General features: G+C 39.5%; 2 protein-coding genes across 2 annotated transcripts in view; both read right to left on the minus strand.

The window, feature by feature from the left end:
- Positions 1–994: 994 nt before the first annotated feature.
- ARL1 (ARF like GTPase 1) lies at positions 995–11,212 on the minus strand. The gene is made up of 6 exons (XM_007438719.4): positions 10,979–11,212; positions 9,221–9,358; positions 6,392–6,473; positions 5,847–5,958; positions 1,712–1,890; positions 995–1,290 (listed from the first exon to the last, which is right to left on the minus strand). The coding sequence occupies exons 1-6, from the start codon at positions 10,980–10,982 to the stop codon at positions 1,260–1,262; spliced, it is 546 nt and encodes a 181-aa protein (XP_007438781.1). The 5' UTR covers positions 10,983–11,212; the 3' UTR covers positions 995–1,259.
- Positions 11,213–11,669: 457 nt separating this feature from the next.
- The window catches only part of NUP205 (nucleoporin 205), a 55,807-nt gene continuing 53,966 nt past the window's right edge, over positions 11,670–13,510 (minus strand). Inside the window, exons 42-43 of the mRNA XM_088141924.1 lie at positions 12,936–12,994; positions 11,670–12,375 (exon numbers count right to left, since the gene is read on the minus strand). Coding sequence (XP_087998050.1) covers positions 12,223–12,375; positions 12,936–12,994 — 212 coding nt within the window. The 3' untranslated portion in view covers positions 11,670–12,222. The remainder of the gene's footprint in view (positions 12,376–12,935; positions 12,995–13,510) is intronic.

Consider the following 13,510-nt stretch of genomic DNA (forward strand, 5'->3'; position numbering starts at 1 on the left):
TTGTAGCAAAAAGCATGACATTTGTTTTTTTCAGAATCAAAATCTCTCACTGTGAAACTGGCTTAAGCTCTTTCCATCTAATTTATTTTGATGAGGAGGTTGCTTCTTTCAAACGGCACATTAATGAAATGCTATATTTCCACTTCAATAACTATCAGCTAATTTTAAGTTGTGTATACTTTCTCACTGTGCCAGTTTGTAACACTACAGAAAATATTTGCATATGCTGGATTCTGATTTTGAACTCACAATTACTAAGTCATGGTTTGTTGAATAAGCCACCAGTGGTTAGATTCAAACATTGCACTAAGCAGCAGCATTTACTGTGTGTGTGTCAAAACAGGCAAGGTAGCAGAGGTGGTGTTGGGTGGCAAGCCCTGTCTGATTTGTATGTGAGTCATGTACAAAGAGGGACAGGGTTTACATCTCAATGCTGCACATTCCAGCTTGCTTGTTCATACACCCTGTAGATGCCACTGGGACTAAGATGAAAACAAGCCCCTTTTTGGTTTAGTATGATAGATGAACTTGGGCTTTCGTTTTAAACTGAGTTACTACTGGCACACTTTATACAGCTCCTAAAACTTTTAGAACATTTGACTTTTCTTCTAATAACACTGCTGACTCTATGAAAGGGGTTTCTATTCCTGCATTTTTCAGTATAATGAAGAAGAATACCTGAATGATGATAGAATCACCTAATCTCTCTTTGCAAAAGCACAAGGAAGCCATTGCCATATCTCTACTACACATTGTACCCTTCCTTTAAAGGAAATACTTGGGTTAAGGCTATTTTTGACTAACAAGTTTCCATGAAGGAATAGGTGGAAGTATGTGACTGCTTAAGCTATTCTAAAAAGCCCATATACTAAACTTTCACAGCTTTACCCCATATTCCTGACTTTTAGAAACAGGCTACACAAAAAAACTGGGCACTGTATACTTCACCTTCAAAAAGAAATACCTTACAGATAACTAGCAGGAGACAGAAAAATGTAGACAGTTAAATATTTATTAGTGTTAAATAGTTTCAGACACTTAAAATAAAGATTTATTCCAATTTTTTCTAGCCAATATTCAGTACTGAGTATCATAAAAGTTGATGTTATATAACTTACACAAGATGTGGAGTAAATATAGTATGCAAACTTTCAGTGTGATTGCACAGGAACACCATTTATTTCAAAAGATAATCTGTCAATCCTATTTACAGCAATGCATTTATTCACATAACCAATGAAGGAAACTTCAAGTCTGTTTCACTGTCTGCTCTTCAAGGTCTCAACCAACCTAAAAAAACAGATTGTTTTGAAATTTAAAGATCAAACGTTTTAAAAATAAAGTAATAAATCCATCTTTATGAAACCTGTATTTCTACAGTATGCAATAGGACTGGGCAGTGATCCAGATTCAAAGAGGAAAAGGTGATTTGTAACGTGCCTCAGCATGTACAGAGCATCTGTTAGCATCTCCTTAAATGAAACGTGGCTTTTCCTGGGATCATGTGGCCTCTACATGAGCTCAATATGCTACTTCAAGGCTAATCAGTCTCTGTTACTGTGATCACTGATTCAGATTAGGCTACTTCAAGGAACTGCTGATGGGTACTACATGAGCACTGCCAACCCCCCTGTGCTCTTAATCAGCTTTTCCTTTTTGTTGCATGGTCTTAATAAGTAATCTTTAAGGGATTCAGAGCAATAGTACTTACCACTCCATCGCCTCATCAAGTCCAGTGCCTTTGGTTGCAGATGTTTTGAATATTTGCCATTTTCTGTCTTTTAGAGCTGGGAGTCCAAGTGCATTTGCCATTTCTGTAGGAGTCATGGCTTGTTCCATATCTTGTTTATTTGCAAATACTACTAAAATGGCTTTCTTTAATTCTTCTTCCTAAAAGACCAGTCAACAGATTATTTTATGCAAATTCTTTTCTTATCCACTGTTACCTAGAGACACGTAAAGCTCCTAAATTCATGTTCCTATGACACATTATAGAGGTAGTTTGGAACGGGATTTAAAATTTGCTTTTAGAATTTCTTTTTTAATAACTCAGGATTTCTTCCATTTTGTACTGGAAAGTAATATAAGAAATAAGTATCAATCTAGTCGATCATCAGCTGAAAGTTGCCGGCCAGAAATGGTCGACGCTTCAGCGGTTCGAGTCCAGCCTTCGCGTTAACAGGGTGAGCTCCTGTTTCCTCCCCAGTTCCTGTCAACCCAACAGTTCGAAAACTTACATGAGTAGATAAATGGGGACTCTCACTCCGGTGGGAGGAAAAATGCTGGTGGCGCCTTGCAAAAAAGGAGTTGGGAGCAGTTGCCGGTAAGCGCGAAAAACCGCACGCGCCCAAAAAGGGTGCGAAGCAACGGAAACCCCGCCTCCTGCGCTCGCCAGCTGGGCTCTGCCCTAGGAAGGAGGCTCTGGCAAACCACTTCCGAAAAACAGTTGCCTTGAAAACTGCAAGGACTTGTCCAAGCAGTCACTGCAGGGTCAGCAATGACTGAGCGCAGACAACAACAACAACAAAAAAACTGCATTGTGAGCACTGATTACTTAGTTATTGAATAAATGTAAAAATGAATGCATTCTGCCTACTTTTGAATAGCTCAGTATCAATTAAAAAAAAAACACTAGAAAATCATGCTTCCACTATGGAGCAGCATAATCACGGGGTCACAGGGGCAGCTGAAGAATAGGGAGGGGATGTCTAAATCCACAGTTTACTCAATATGGGTTAGATTTAGTAAAGAATTAAATGTTTCTTTTGAGAGACAGCAACACTGGACTTTTCCTCCTTCACTGTGTAACACAGACTCACGTATTGAAAGTTATCTGGGGATATACCCTGGAACTTGCCCATCATCCAAAAGACAAATTTCTTGCATTTTCACATTGAAAGCAGAACAAATCTGAGATCAATTTCATTTCTTTTTTGGGTCCCAAAAGAACTAAGATAGCATCCTAACTGAATATCAAGTGACTTAAGCATCTAGACAAGATTCATTTCAACACTGAACACTGACTGACTTTCCCAAAACTTTCTGAAGCCCATCTTCATATTTCTGCATGGAAAAAGTAGAAGCATAGAAGCACAGATAATGTCTTTGTAATCACAAAACAACTTTGTCAATACCAGCCACTGGCATGCAATGAAATGTTACCACCCAAACTATTTAACAAAATACTAGTGGTTCTGAAAGCGCATCTAAGGGCACTGCAAATCTTTATTATCCATATTTAGACAGCATCCCAGGAAGACTTACAAAATCTCAGTGGATAGACAAGATCTGACCTGAAGAATTACCATGAATTTATATTTTAACAAGAGTTTGTTCTTTTTTGGTAAACAGATCATCAAGGTGTAATTTTAAAGAAAAATGTTACAGGATGTATGTCATTCAGCTGACATCAGGAGAACATATTGTTATATTAATACTTTGCATAAAGTGAACAATTCCACTCCTGCCTCTACAGAGGTTCCTTTGCCATTTCAGAATTTGAGAGCATCATTAAAATGTTCAGGCGAGCTAATACATGTGGCTAAAACTAACAAGATTAGCAGGTCCATACAGAGCTTATTTGGTTGAAATAATCAAGGTCTTTGAAGAGGAAATCACTGGAGTTTGGGGCAAGAAGCTGGCTCTTTCAGCTTCAAGTGGGATTGGACAAAGACCTTAGTCCCACCACAATAAACAGGCAAGCAGTCACATTCTCAGCAACAATCGAAAGGATTTTGTATCAGCCCTGCTATGCCCATGATTTGCAGTAATTCGCAGATTCTCTATATGAAGTTTAAACTGAGCTCTTATTCCTTTCCCCTCCCCCACCCTTAGAATCTATAGTGTTGAGGTGAAGAAATGCTCTCTGTTAGCCTCAGAGGACAGAAAATCACATTAATGAAATTTCTATTCTTCCTCCTGTGTGTGATTCTAAGTGAATAATAATAATTTATTAAATTTACCTGCTCCATAACTCCCAGCAACTCTGGGCAGTTTACAAATTGCTAAAAACATTTAAAAACAGGGAACAATACCAAAACACAAAAACACAAAACAAAAGAACAGAGATAGCAGAAAAAAACAAACCCAGATGGGAACAAGGAAAGGAAGTCAATCATCCTCACCAAAGGCCTGGATGAAGAGCCACATCTTCAGGGCCCTTCAAAGTATCAACAGGGTGGGGGCTGTTCAAATCTTGGGGGGAACTACATTCAAGAGAGCAGGCGCTGCTACAGAAACTATGCACTTCTGGGATCCCAATAGATGGCATTGTTTAATCAATGGAACCAGGAGCACACCAACTCTGTCAGATCAAAGTGGCCAGGCAGATACTATGGGAAACAGGTGGTTGCTCAAGTAAGCAGGCCCGATGCCATGTAAGGCTTTATAGGTAGCAACCGGCACCTTGAATCACACCTGGAAGCAAACAACCAGTACAGCTTGAGAAAGAGGTGTTGCATGGGCATACTGAGGCATGCCCATCACTGTCTGAGCCACTGCATTCTGGACCAGCTGAAGCTTCTGTGTGGTCTTCAAGGGCAGCCCATGTAGAGCACACTGCAGTAGTCAAGCCATGCGGTGACCAGGGCATGAGTGAAGGGCCCCCCAATCTAGCAAAGTGTGCAACTGGCACACTGGATGAAGCTGGGCAAAGGTCTTGTGAGGGAGTGAAGTTGGGGTTGCTGCCTATGCTTGGGAAAAGTAGCTGCAGCCAGGCAGAAATGCTTCTCACTCCATTTCCCTCATACATTAATTTCCCTAACTCAACCTTTACTCACAAGCATCCAAGCTAGTGTTCCAGCTACCTGTGATAATTGAGCCATACCCTGGCATTTTCAAGGACATGCTGACGTCCAGAGAAAAGCAAATGCCAAGACAAAGTAAAAAGGTGTGTGTGTAAGAGGAAAGGTGATAAGCAACTGCATAAAGATGGGGAAGCAGAGGCGATGTCTGAAGATTGGCAGCTATTACAAGCAGGCAAGAGGATTATCATTCAACTGCCAGGACCACAAGTTATGGTGAGTAGCATATCCTGGGGAGAATCCTGCTTGGAGTTTTGCCGGGAGTTTAGTAGTAACTAGAAGAGGAACAACCACACTAAAGCAGCACCTCATTTCAACTAGAGTAAGAATGTTTAGAAAAAGGTAAAGGTTGCATCCTACTTTATAGCCTTTGGGACTTTTGTTTGAACTGAGTATAAAGGACTGAATATTAAAGACGTTGCAAGTCCTAGATGAGTGGAGTTGCCCCAAAGCAATAGCCTGTTGTTGGGGAAGATATGTGCTGCAATAAAGCATTGTGTACAGATTTGCTATGCTGTGGTGTGTCCAGTCCTTAGAAAGCAAAGAGTTCTCACAGGTCTTCCAGGCCACAGCTACCACCTACTCATCAAGCAGGAGCTGTGAGTCCAGGAAGACCCCCAGAAGGTGCACCACCCTTGAACGGGGAAGTGCCACACCATCCAAGGTCAAAGTTGAAATATCCCCAGATATGAGGGGTCCAAACACCCACAGCTACTATGTCTTGATAGGACTGAGATAGTACCCCCCCATCCAAACTCACAAAGCCTCCAGGCACTGGCCCAGAGTTGAAAGATATAATTGGATATCATCAGCATATTGATGATACTGAACCCCAGAATGGCAGATGTTGTTCAGGTCCAAAAACTCCAGTAAACAGATTAAGCTCATCTAAAAGGTGAACTAAAATGATGCCTGGATTATTAATTTAAAAAAAAGTTTAATACTTGAAAATGAAGGAACAGCAATAGCATCACGATGTCTTTTCATAATTATGAGCCTAATTTTAAATGCAGCATCCAGAGCCACCTTATGCTTATTTCGTACCTCCAACATGGCAACAAGCTCAGATTTTGAAATTCCAATTCTGTCTCTATCACAGCTGTCTACTACATAGATAACTGCATCAGTATTGGAATAATAACATCGCCAATATGGTCTAAAAAAAAGAAAAGAAAAGTTTAAATTGTATTTTATATCAAAGAGATTTTCATAGCTTTCAAGAGTGTTTCTTAGTATTTATAAAGTCACACCTTTATAAGTACTAAACCTTTTCCCTACAGTATCCATCATATACAACTGAACTACAGCAACTTCAAAGGGTACCTGAATGAAATTTCAGAGATTGTACTTTACACATAAATATATTTTAGAGCCTCAAATATTTTTCTTAGCTCTAATGGCAAAATCAGTAGAAACTGATTCACTCACAACCATTCACAGCTTAACCTCTGTGTGAAAGCCTAACTAACTCAAACAACTGTTTTCTGACACATAAATCCAGACATTTTCTTGTAAACTGTGAAAATGTTACAACATTTAGTTAAACATTTAGAAGTCAAGTTTTCTTGTTGGTTTCAGATTAGTTTTACCTGATGCTAGTCTGTCCTCCTAAGTCCCAGACTTGAAACTTTAGATTCTTGTAGGTGACTGTCTCAACATTAAAACCAATCGCTGGAAGAAAAAAACGAAACTTAACTAGTACATGTTAAAAACAATTGATATCCAAATGTATTTGTAATTTGAATATATAAATATTACATGATGCAGTTTGTTTTCCATTTTCAGATAAGACTTATTACTACTGAATTATATTCAGCATTAATAATTAATACTTTTAATTAATAATGGTAAATTCCTGTCACACTGCTTTGCTCACTGCAACCTTATAGCTCTTTATAAAATGCCTTGGACCTTATTAGGGAAGGATGGAATTCTCTGAAGAATTCTTAGACATCTGGAGGGTAAAATCACTTGGATCTGCTTACAGCTGGATGCCAACTGGGCAAGTACTGACCAGGTGAGCAAAACCACAACTAGCAAGATTATCTGGGATGAATTTGAACTTGTAAATCCTGAGGAAATAGACATGACTTTCTGTGGTGTCAACTCTGCAGCCTGTAATCTGAAACTGCTGTTCTTGGTTGATGAAAGCCTTCAAGATGACTAGGAGCTGGACTAGGTAAATACATCCTTATAGATACTGCCCTCTCCTTGAAAGAGGCAGTCATATGCCTTGTCCTCAAGAAATCATTGCTCATCCCAGAATTTCTAGATAATTATTTGAGAGACCACCACTCCCCAATTACACCTACCTATCCCATTAGGTCTGGCGGGGGGGGGCATGCTCCAGGTCCTGTCAGCCAGGGAGTGTCATCTGGCAGGGCCCAGGAAGTGAGCCTTTTCTGCTGTGGCACCCGCCCTGTGAAACATCATCTACCTAGAAATCAGATTGGCCCCAACCATGCTAGCTTTTCGAAGGACCCTGAAAACATGGTTCTGCCAATGGGCATGGGGACCAGGTGTGTGGTAGAGCAGAAGCAGTACTGAAGGTTATTGGTGGATGTGATTACCTCAGCTGTGAATTTTATAAATTTTATGTTGCTTTTTTTATATAATTTCTGTATTATTTTTAAATTGTATTGTTCTGCTGGTTTATATTGTTTTAATTTTTTGTAAGCCACCAAGAGTCATATATATGAGATGGGAGGCTATATAAATGCAAATAATAAATAGATAATTATTGAGCAATCTCCAATGTTCATTTTCTGGGCAAGATTGTTGAGAAGGGCTGTAGTTGCAGAAAGCCTTGGGGGAAACACATTATCTGGACTCATTGCAGTCTGGGTTCAGGCCTGGAGTATGGTACCAAGATTACACTGGTTGTTGTGGATGACCTCTGGTAAGATTAGGATATGGGAAGTGCAACCTGCCTGCTTCTGTTTGAATTCAGTACCATTCAGTATTGTTGATCATGTTAGCCTTTTGGACTGCTTCCAAGGATTGGAAGTGGGGATATTGTTTTGCAGGTATTCTTCTTTCTAAAAGGGTGGTTCCAGTTGGTAGGGAGGAAGAGATCAAGCTGTAGACTTCCATTATTGTGGGGTACTGCAGGGCTCAACACTTTATCCAACCCTATTTAACATTTACATAAAGCTGTTTTACAATATTGAGTCAGGTTTCATCAATATGCAGATGATACTCAGCTTTACATTTTGACACCAGCCTGAACAGGTGATGTTACTGAGGTGCTGTCCAGCTGGCTGAAGGCTGTTAGGGTCTGAATGGGGAGGAGGTCTTAGGGTCAATGCTAACAAGAAGGAGTGATTTTGAGTTCAAGAGCCATCCAATTCCAGGCTGATTCCATCTTTAGTATTGTGTTCCCTCATACAAAAATGGCTTGTAATTTGGAGATCCTCCTTGACTTATGGCTCCTGCTCAATGAGCAGGTAGCAACTGTGTCTAAGGTGGCCTTCACACAACTCCATCTTGTGAGTCAATTACAACCCCTCCTGGAACAAGAGACCCTCCTTAGAGTCATGCTTGCTTGAACTACTGCAATGTGCTCTACATGGATTGTCCTTAAAAAGCATCTGAAAGCTACCACTGATGCAGAAGGTAGTATCTTAAGTAGTCATAGGCACATTTTAATCTGCCTATATAACATTATTACCCTGAGAGCTGCACTGGATGTCAGTCACTTCCAGGTGTAATTCAAGGTGCTGGTTGTCACCTTTAAAGTCTTACATGGACTGGGATATCTTCAGGATTGCTTATTTCTAATTGTATCTACTCATCCAATATATGATGTGATAATGTAGGTTCTCTCCATATCCCATCATTCAGATTTTAGGAAAGTCTTTGAAGCTTTGCTGGGGGCTGTAAAACTTTTATTCGCTCTGGCTTTGAAGTATTTCATTAATGTAACCATTTTACAAAAACTGTATAAAATGCTGGTATGAAACTGTTGTTCCCAGTATTTACATATGGAAGCACTTTGATTTTTGTATTATAATTTTATTATTCCTTAACCTGATTTACAGATGTCTGACATGTACACTGCTCAATCATTACTGACTAGAGTGGTATATAAATCCAGCAAACAAATAAATTTAACCCATGTTTAGCAGGTATTTGTTCTGTTCAGATGTTCATATCAAACTTCCTTTAGTAACATTAGTAATATTTAGTAAACTAAATATTCTAAGACTTACAACCACTTAACTCATGGCATCAAAATTCAGTGTTTTAAACATTCATGTTTAATTATTTGGTTTACAATTTTTTGTGCAACCTATATTGTAAAGGAAAGTGAAGTAATCTGATTTTAGGACACTTTAATTAATGATAAAAGTGTAAAGAGGATATAAGAACATTATATTACATGCTATGAATCACATTTCATTTAGAAAAACACTTACTAGGAATGGTAGTTACAACTTCGCCAACTTGTAACCTGTAGAGAATTGTGGTCTTTCCTGCTCCATCTAATCCCAAAATTAAAATTCTCATCTCTCGTGTACCAAACAAACTGGAAAAGATTGTTGAAAAAAAGCCACCTACAAAAAACCAAGCATTGTTAAAACTGTATTGCAATATTAGACTATTCCAAATTAATTTTCAAAGCTTTTCTGAGAAATACGTTATATTTCTAAGACATCTGCTTATCTTGTTGATTATTTTTCTCCTCTCTGTCCTTTTCAGTAAATACACATATGCAATACAAAGACAAGCGAGAGTAATCCTGTTCAACAGTTTGAATTTTGAATTAATACACATCATTTTGTATTTTGGTGAGTGCACTTTCATAAATTGCAAGCATTTGTCAATGAAGATTTTCAGTTCTGAAATTAGTTTTATGATTATCAACAGTTACATGCTCCTTTTTTAAATCTTCCCAATCTAGGTAGGATTCCCTGATGTCTGATCCTGCTTGGATTCCAAGCTCAGAAACAATTGACTAAGTACTGCCACTTCCTAAGACCCTGCTAAGGGAGCTAAGTGGAAAAACTAAAGTTTTATATCATTTATGAAGACCAATTCTACACCCTTTTAATTCAGCCAAAGCAAGAGAAACAGGTATTAGGAAGCACTGAACTTGCAAATTTAAACAAATTTCCAAGGCTTGTGGCAGCATCCAGTTCCTAGGTCCTTCTCTGAAGTGTCTTAGTTTAGCACAAGGAAGGAAGAATGGGTTGAATTTGGTTAACCTCTTTAATCTTCTAGAGCAGTGTACATTAAAGTGTGGCCCAAGGACCCCTGGGGGTCCCTGAAGACCCTCTCAGGGGTCTGCAAAATCAAGATTGTTTGTCAGATATTGAAGATGTTTGTGAAAATTTAAAACAATGTCAGTCTTATTTTGGTTAAAAATATAAGATTTTTTCATGAAAAATACGTAGGTTAATATCTAATAGGCTTAATATATTTATTTATACATAATTCAATAAATAAATATTCTATGAATGTATCAATTTTAATTTTTAATATGGTAAATAGTGATAAATATAACCCACACAAACCAAAGTTCTTTTCAGGTCCTCCATAATTTTAAAAGTGGGAAGGGGTCCTGAGAGTAAAAATTTAAGAAACGCTGGTTTAGAGCCAAGGAAGGGGAATGGCTGTGGTCCCCCAAATCTTGCTGAAATTTTCGCTCCCAAATTCCTTTGCCATCCTCATCAGAGGCCGCTGAAATGTCTACCCGCCGCCCTCCATTCCACCTAAGTTAAACAAGGATTCCAACAGTAAGTGGGTGATAAGGAGGGTAAAAGTGTGTGAGAATGAGGAGGAAAAGGGGATGGGTGTCGGTGCGAAAGTCGCCTCTCTCCAGATTGTTCAGGGTGCTGTTGTGGCTTAACTTTTCACATTCTGCTGAGAGCCTGTGCACTCTTCCCTCGTCTTTGACTCGCTGAAGAAAATTCCACAACACCCGAGATGCAGAGTTTCTCCGGCTGGAAGCCCCCCACCCACCCCCGGCGAGCGAATTCAAGCCCCAGGAGCAGCTCAGAACCACAGGGCGCCTCGGCGGCCTCTAGCCCCACACCACCGAGAAAAAGCTCTTCACGGAGCTCCACGCTCCCGCCCCGCCGGCGCTCGTTTTCCGGAGCTGCATTATTCCCATACTTCGGGCCTCCACCTCCACCCTCACCACAGCCAAGTCCTGCCTTTCCCCCTTCCCTCACCCATGGCGGTAAAGGTTTCCCGGGCCGCTTTCCGCTCAGAACCCCGGCAGTCCTCCTCCCCCTCAGATGCTGTTGCTGCCACCGGCGTTCACCCGGAAGTCGGCGCTAAGCGAGTTCCACGTCGGCTACGGCGTGCCTCAGTTGCTCCCGCGACGTCCCCCAGCTGCCTGGCATAGTGATCAAACGAGGAACGAAACTTTCGACACAAACCAGCCCTGCAGCCACTGAGAACGAAGCGACGAATCTGCCAAGTCAAAAGCAGAGCGACGAATCTTTCTCGGCTTCCCCATTGGAGAAATTTGGCTGGTGGGCGGGGATACCTCGAGTTTTTGCTCGCGGGACTCGAGAGGCGAGGCTATTCGAGTTCTGGCATCACGTGATGCAGTGAGAGGCTGTGAGAGGCTGAGCAGAGGCGGTGGCAAAAGGGAGGCGCAAAACCGGTTTTCTGCTGCCGAGAACTGGCGTGTTTCTGACGCTTTTGTGTTACAAGAGGAATACTTTACTACCGTTGTGGGTGTGCTGTGTCGTAGTATTTATTGCTAAACTCGATGTTTCCTACCCGCGTAGATTAGGACTGAAGCGCGATAACGCAGCAACATATATAAGTAGTAAATTTCCAGGCACACCTGTGAGAAAATTGCAAGGAGTCTGCAGAATCTAATTAATCTGGGATTTTCTGACGTAATTTACTATGCATATAATGACATGTTGGTTACATTTCAGTTTTTGTAAAGACGGTAATATTTTTAGGAACAGCAATTTTCAAAGCAAATACATCATAAAAGGAAGCACTGTCCTTAGAAAATCTAGACTATTCAGGATACAATTTTTATAACCTCATATAATTTCAGTTTGGTTTTTGGAGAACAGGGGAAAAAAACACATTGCTTTAAGAGGAAATTCTCTATTTCCTAATAATTCTTGAAATAGACAAAATCACCTCACAGCCACACTCTTTCATGTGGATTGCCAGGGTAAAAAAAATATGGCCAGTGTTTGACACTAATTTGTTGATGCCAGAATTTTGATTCTTGTGAATATATCCTATTTCCTTTTCAAAGTAATATTTAACCTTCTACACAAAGGTAGCTGTTTAAAAAAGTTTATTTTTCCACTTAGGTAATATGAATAGCAGGAATAGACAAAAATTATTCATTCTTGTAATGAAAACATATTAAAATAATTTCACCATAATTTAGAAAATGTTACTTGTACAAAAAACATCAATAATGAACAAACATTCTTCATGCCCTTGATATTCTTAGCAGGCCACGGATACGTCTAACAAGTGCTTGAATGAAAGTATAGCGTGACCGCACCTTAGAATACAGTCCTTCTATATCTAGAAGCTTCTTTTGCAGGGATTCTCCAAAATTATTGGTTGCCTCTAGCTGAAGCTAAAAAAAAAACAAGAGAAAAAGATAAATAAGGCATGCTTTCTTTTTGATGGTTTACATTTTGTTAAATGATTAAAAATAAACGAAAAGAAAAATCCCAATGTTTGCTTCTGCTTTATTGGAGAGCCAGTTTGGTGTAGTGGTTAAAGGCATCAAGTTAGAATCTGGGAGACCATGAGTTCTAATCCTGCCTTAGGCCAGCTGGGTGACCTTGGGCCAGTCTCTCTCTCAGCCCTAGGAAGGTGGCAATTGCAAACCACTTCCAAAAACTGACTCAAAGGCACCAAAAAATAAAAACAAATAAACAAATGAAATACCCCACCATTTACTACTAATATCAATCAGAGTTTACAGGAAGCATGAGTATGGTTCTAGAAGCAGTATTTAGCATGTTGGATTTTTGGTATTTATTCTCCATGCAGAATGAATAACTTCATAGGTAAGTAGCAGTTAACTACAGTAATCACAAACTTATTAAGCATAAATAATGACTTAACAAAAGTTATGTAGAGAGTCAAGCAACTATTTCTTAAAAAAAAAGACTGCTTGAAAGATCCTACCTGATCTATATCAAGTTGGCTTACTCTACTCAATCCACTTGTAAAATCGAAGTTAGTTTCTGAATTAAAGGAATATAGGAATTAAAATTACCATAGTTATGTCGAAAGCAAACTTTAAAAATATGCAATATTAAGTCATTTAAAAGTTGCACAGCATCTGTACATGGAATCAAAAATTATTTTAGTAAATAGAAATATTTTATCAATTGATATCTTTGTTCTACACTATATATATGAAAATCTGGGATCCCTATGCCACCTGCCTCTCGATCCCTTAATTCAGCTGTTTTGGAGGATTATCAACCTTAGGGAAGACTGTTAAGAAAGAGGTAGGGCAGCAACTAGAGAGCACTGTGAATGAAAAGAACTGTCTGAATCCCTTTCAGATTAAGACTACATTGGTAACTCTTGTAAATGACTAAGATGATTTGGATGGAGGGTATATGACCCTCTTGATACTGCTGAACATCTCAATGGCCGTTTATACAATTGGACATGGTATCTTTCCAATCAGTGCAGGGTGTGTGTGTGTGTGTGCGCCACAGGGCTCAGCCATCTTCTCTACTGTTCAACAT

The sequence above is a fragment of the Python bivittatus genome, unplaced genomic scaffold, assembly GCF_059951505.1.
Source record: "Python bivittatus isolate LINGU-HERP-01145 unplaced genomic scaffold, Pbiv_v1 ctg000330_np1212, whole genome shotgun sequence".
NCBI classification, from domain to species: domain Eukaryota; kingdom Metazoa; phylum Chordata; class Lepidosauria; order Squamata; family Pythonidae; genus Python; species Python bivittatus.

What these genes read in the sequence shown, in the direction of transcription:
- ARL1 (XM_007438719.4), bottom strand. An exon ending in AGCTTGTTGCCATGTTGGAG is followed by an intron (nt 1,891 to 5,846) that starts GTACGAAATAAG and finishes CTGGTCTTTTAG; the next exon opens with GAAGAAGAATTAAAGAAAGC. An exon ending in CTTGATGAGGCGATGGAGTG is followed by an intron (nt 1,291 to 1,711) that starts GTAAGTACTATT and finishes CTGTTTTTTTAG; the next exon opens with GTTGGTTGAGACCTTGAAGA.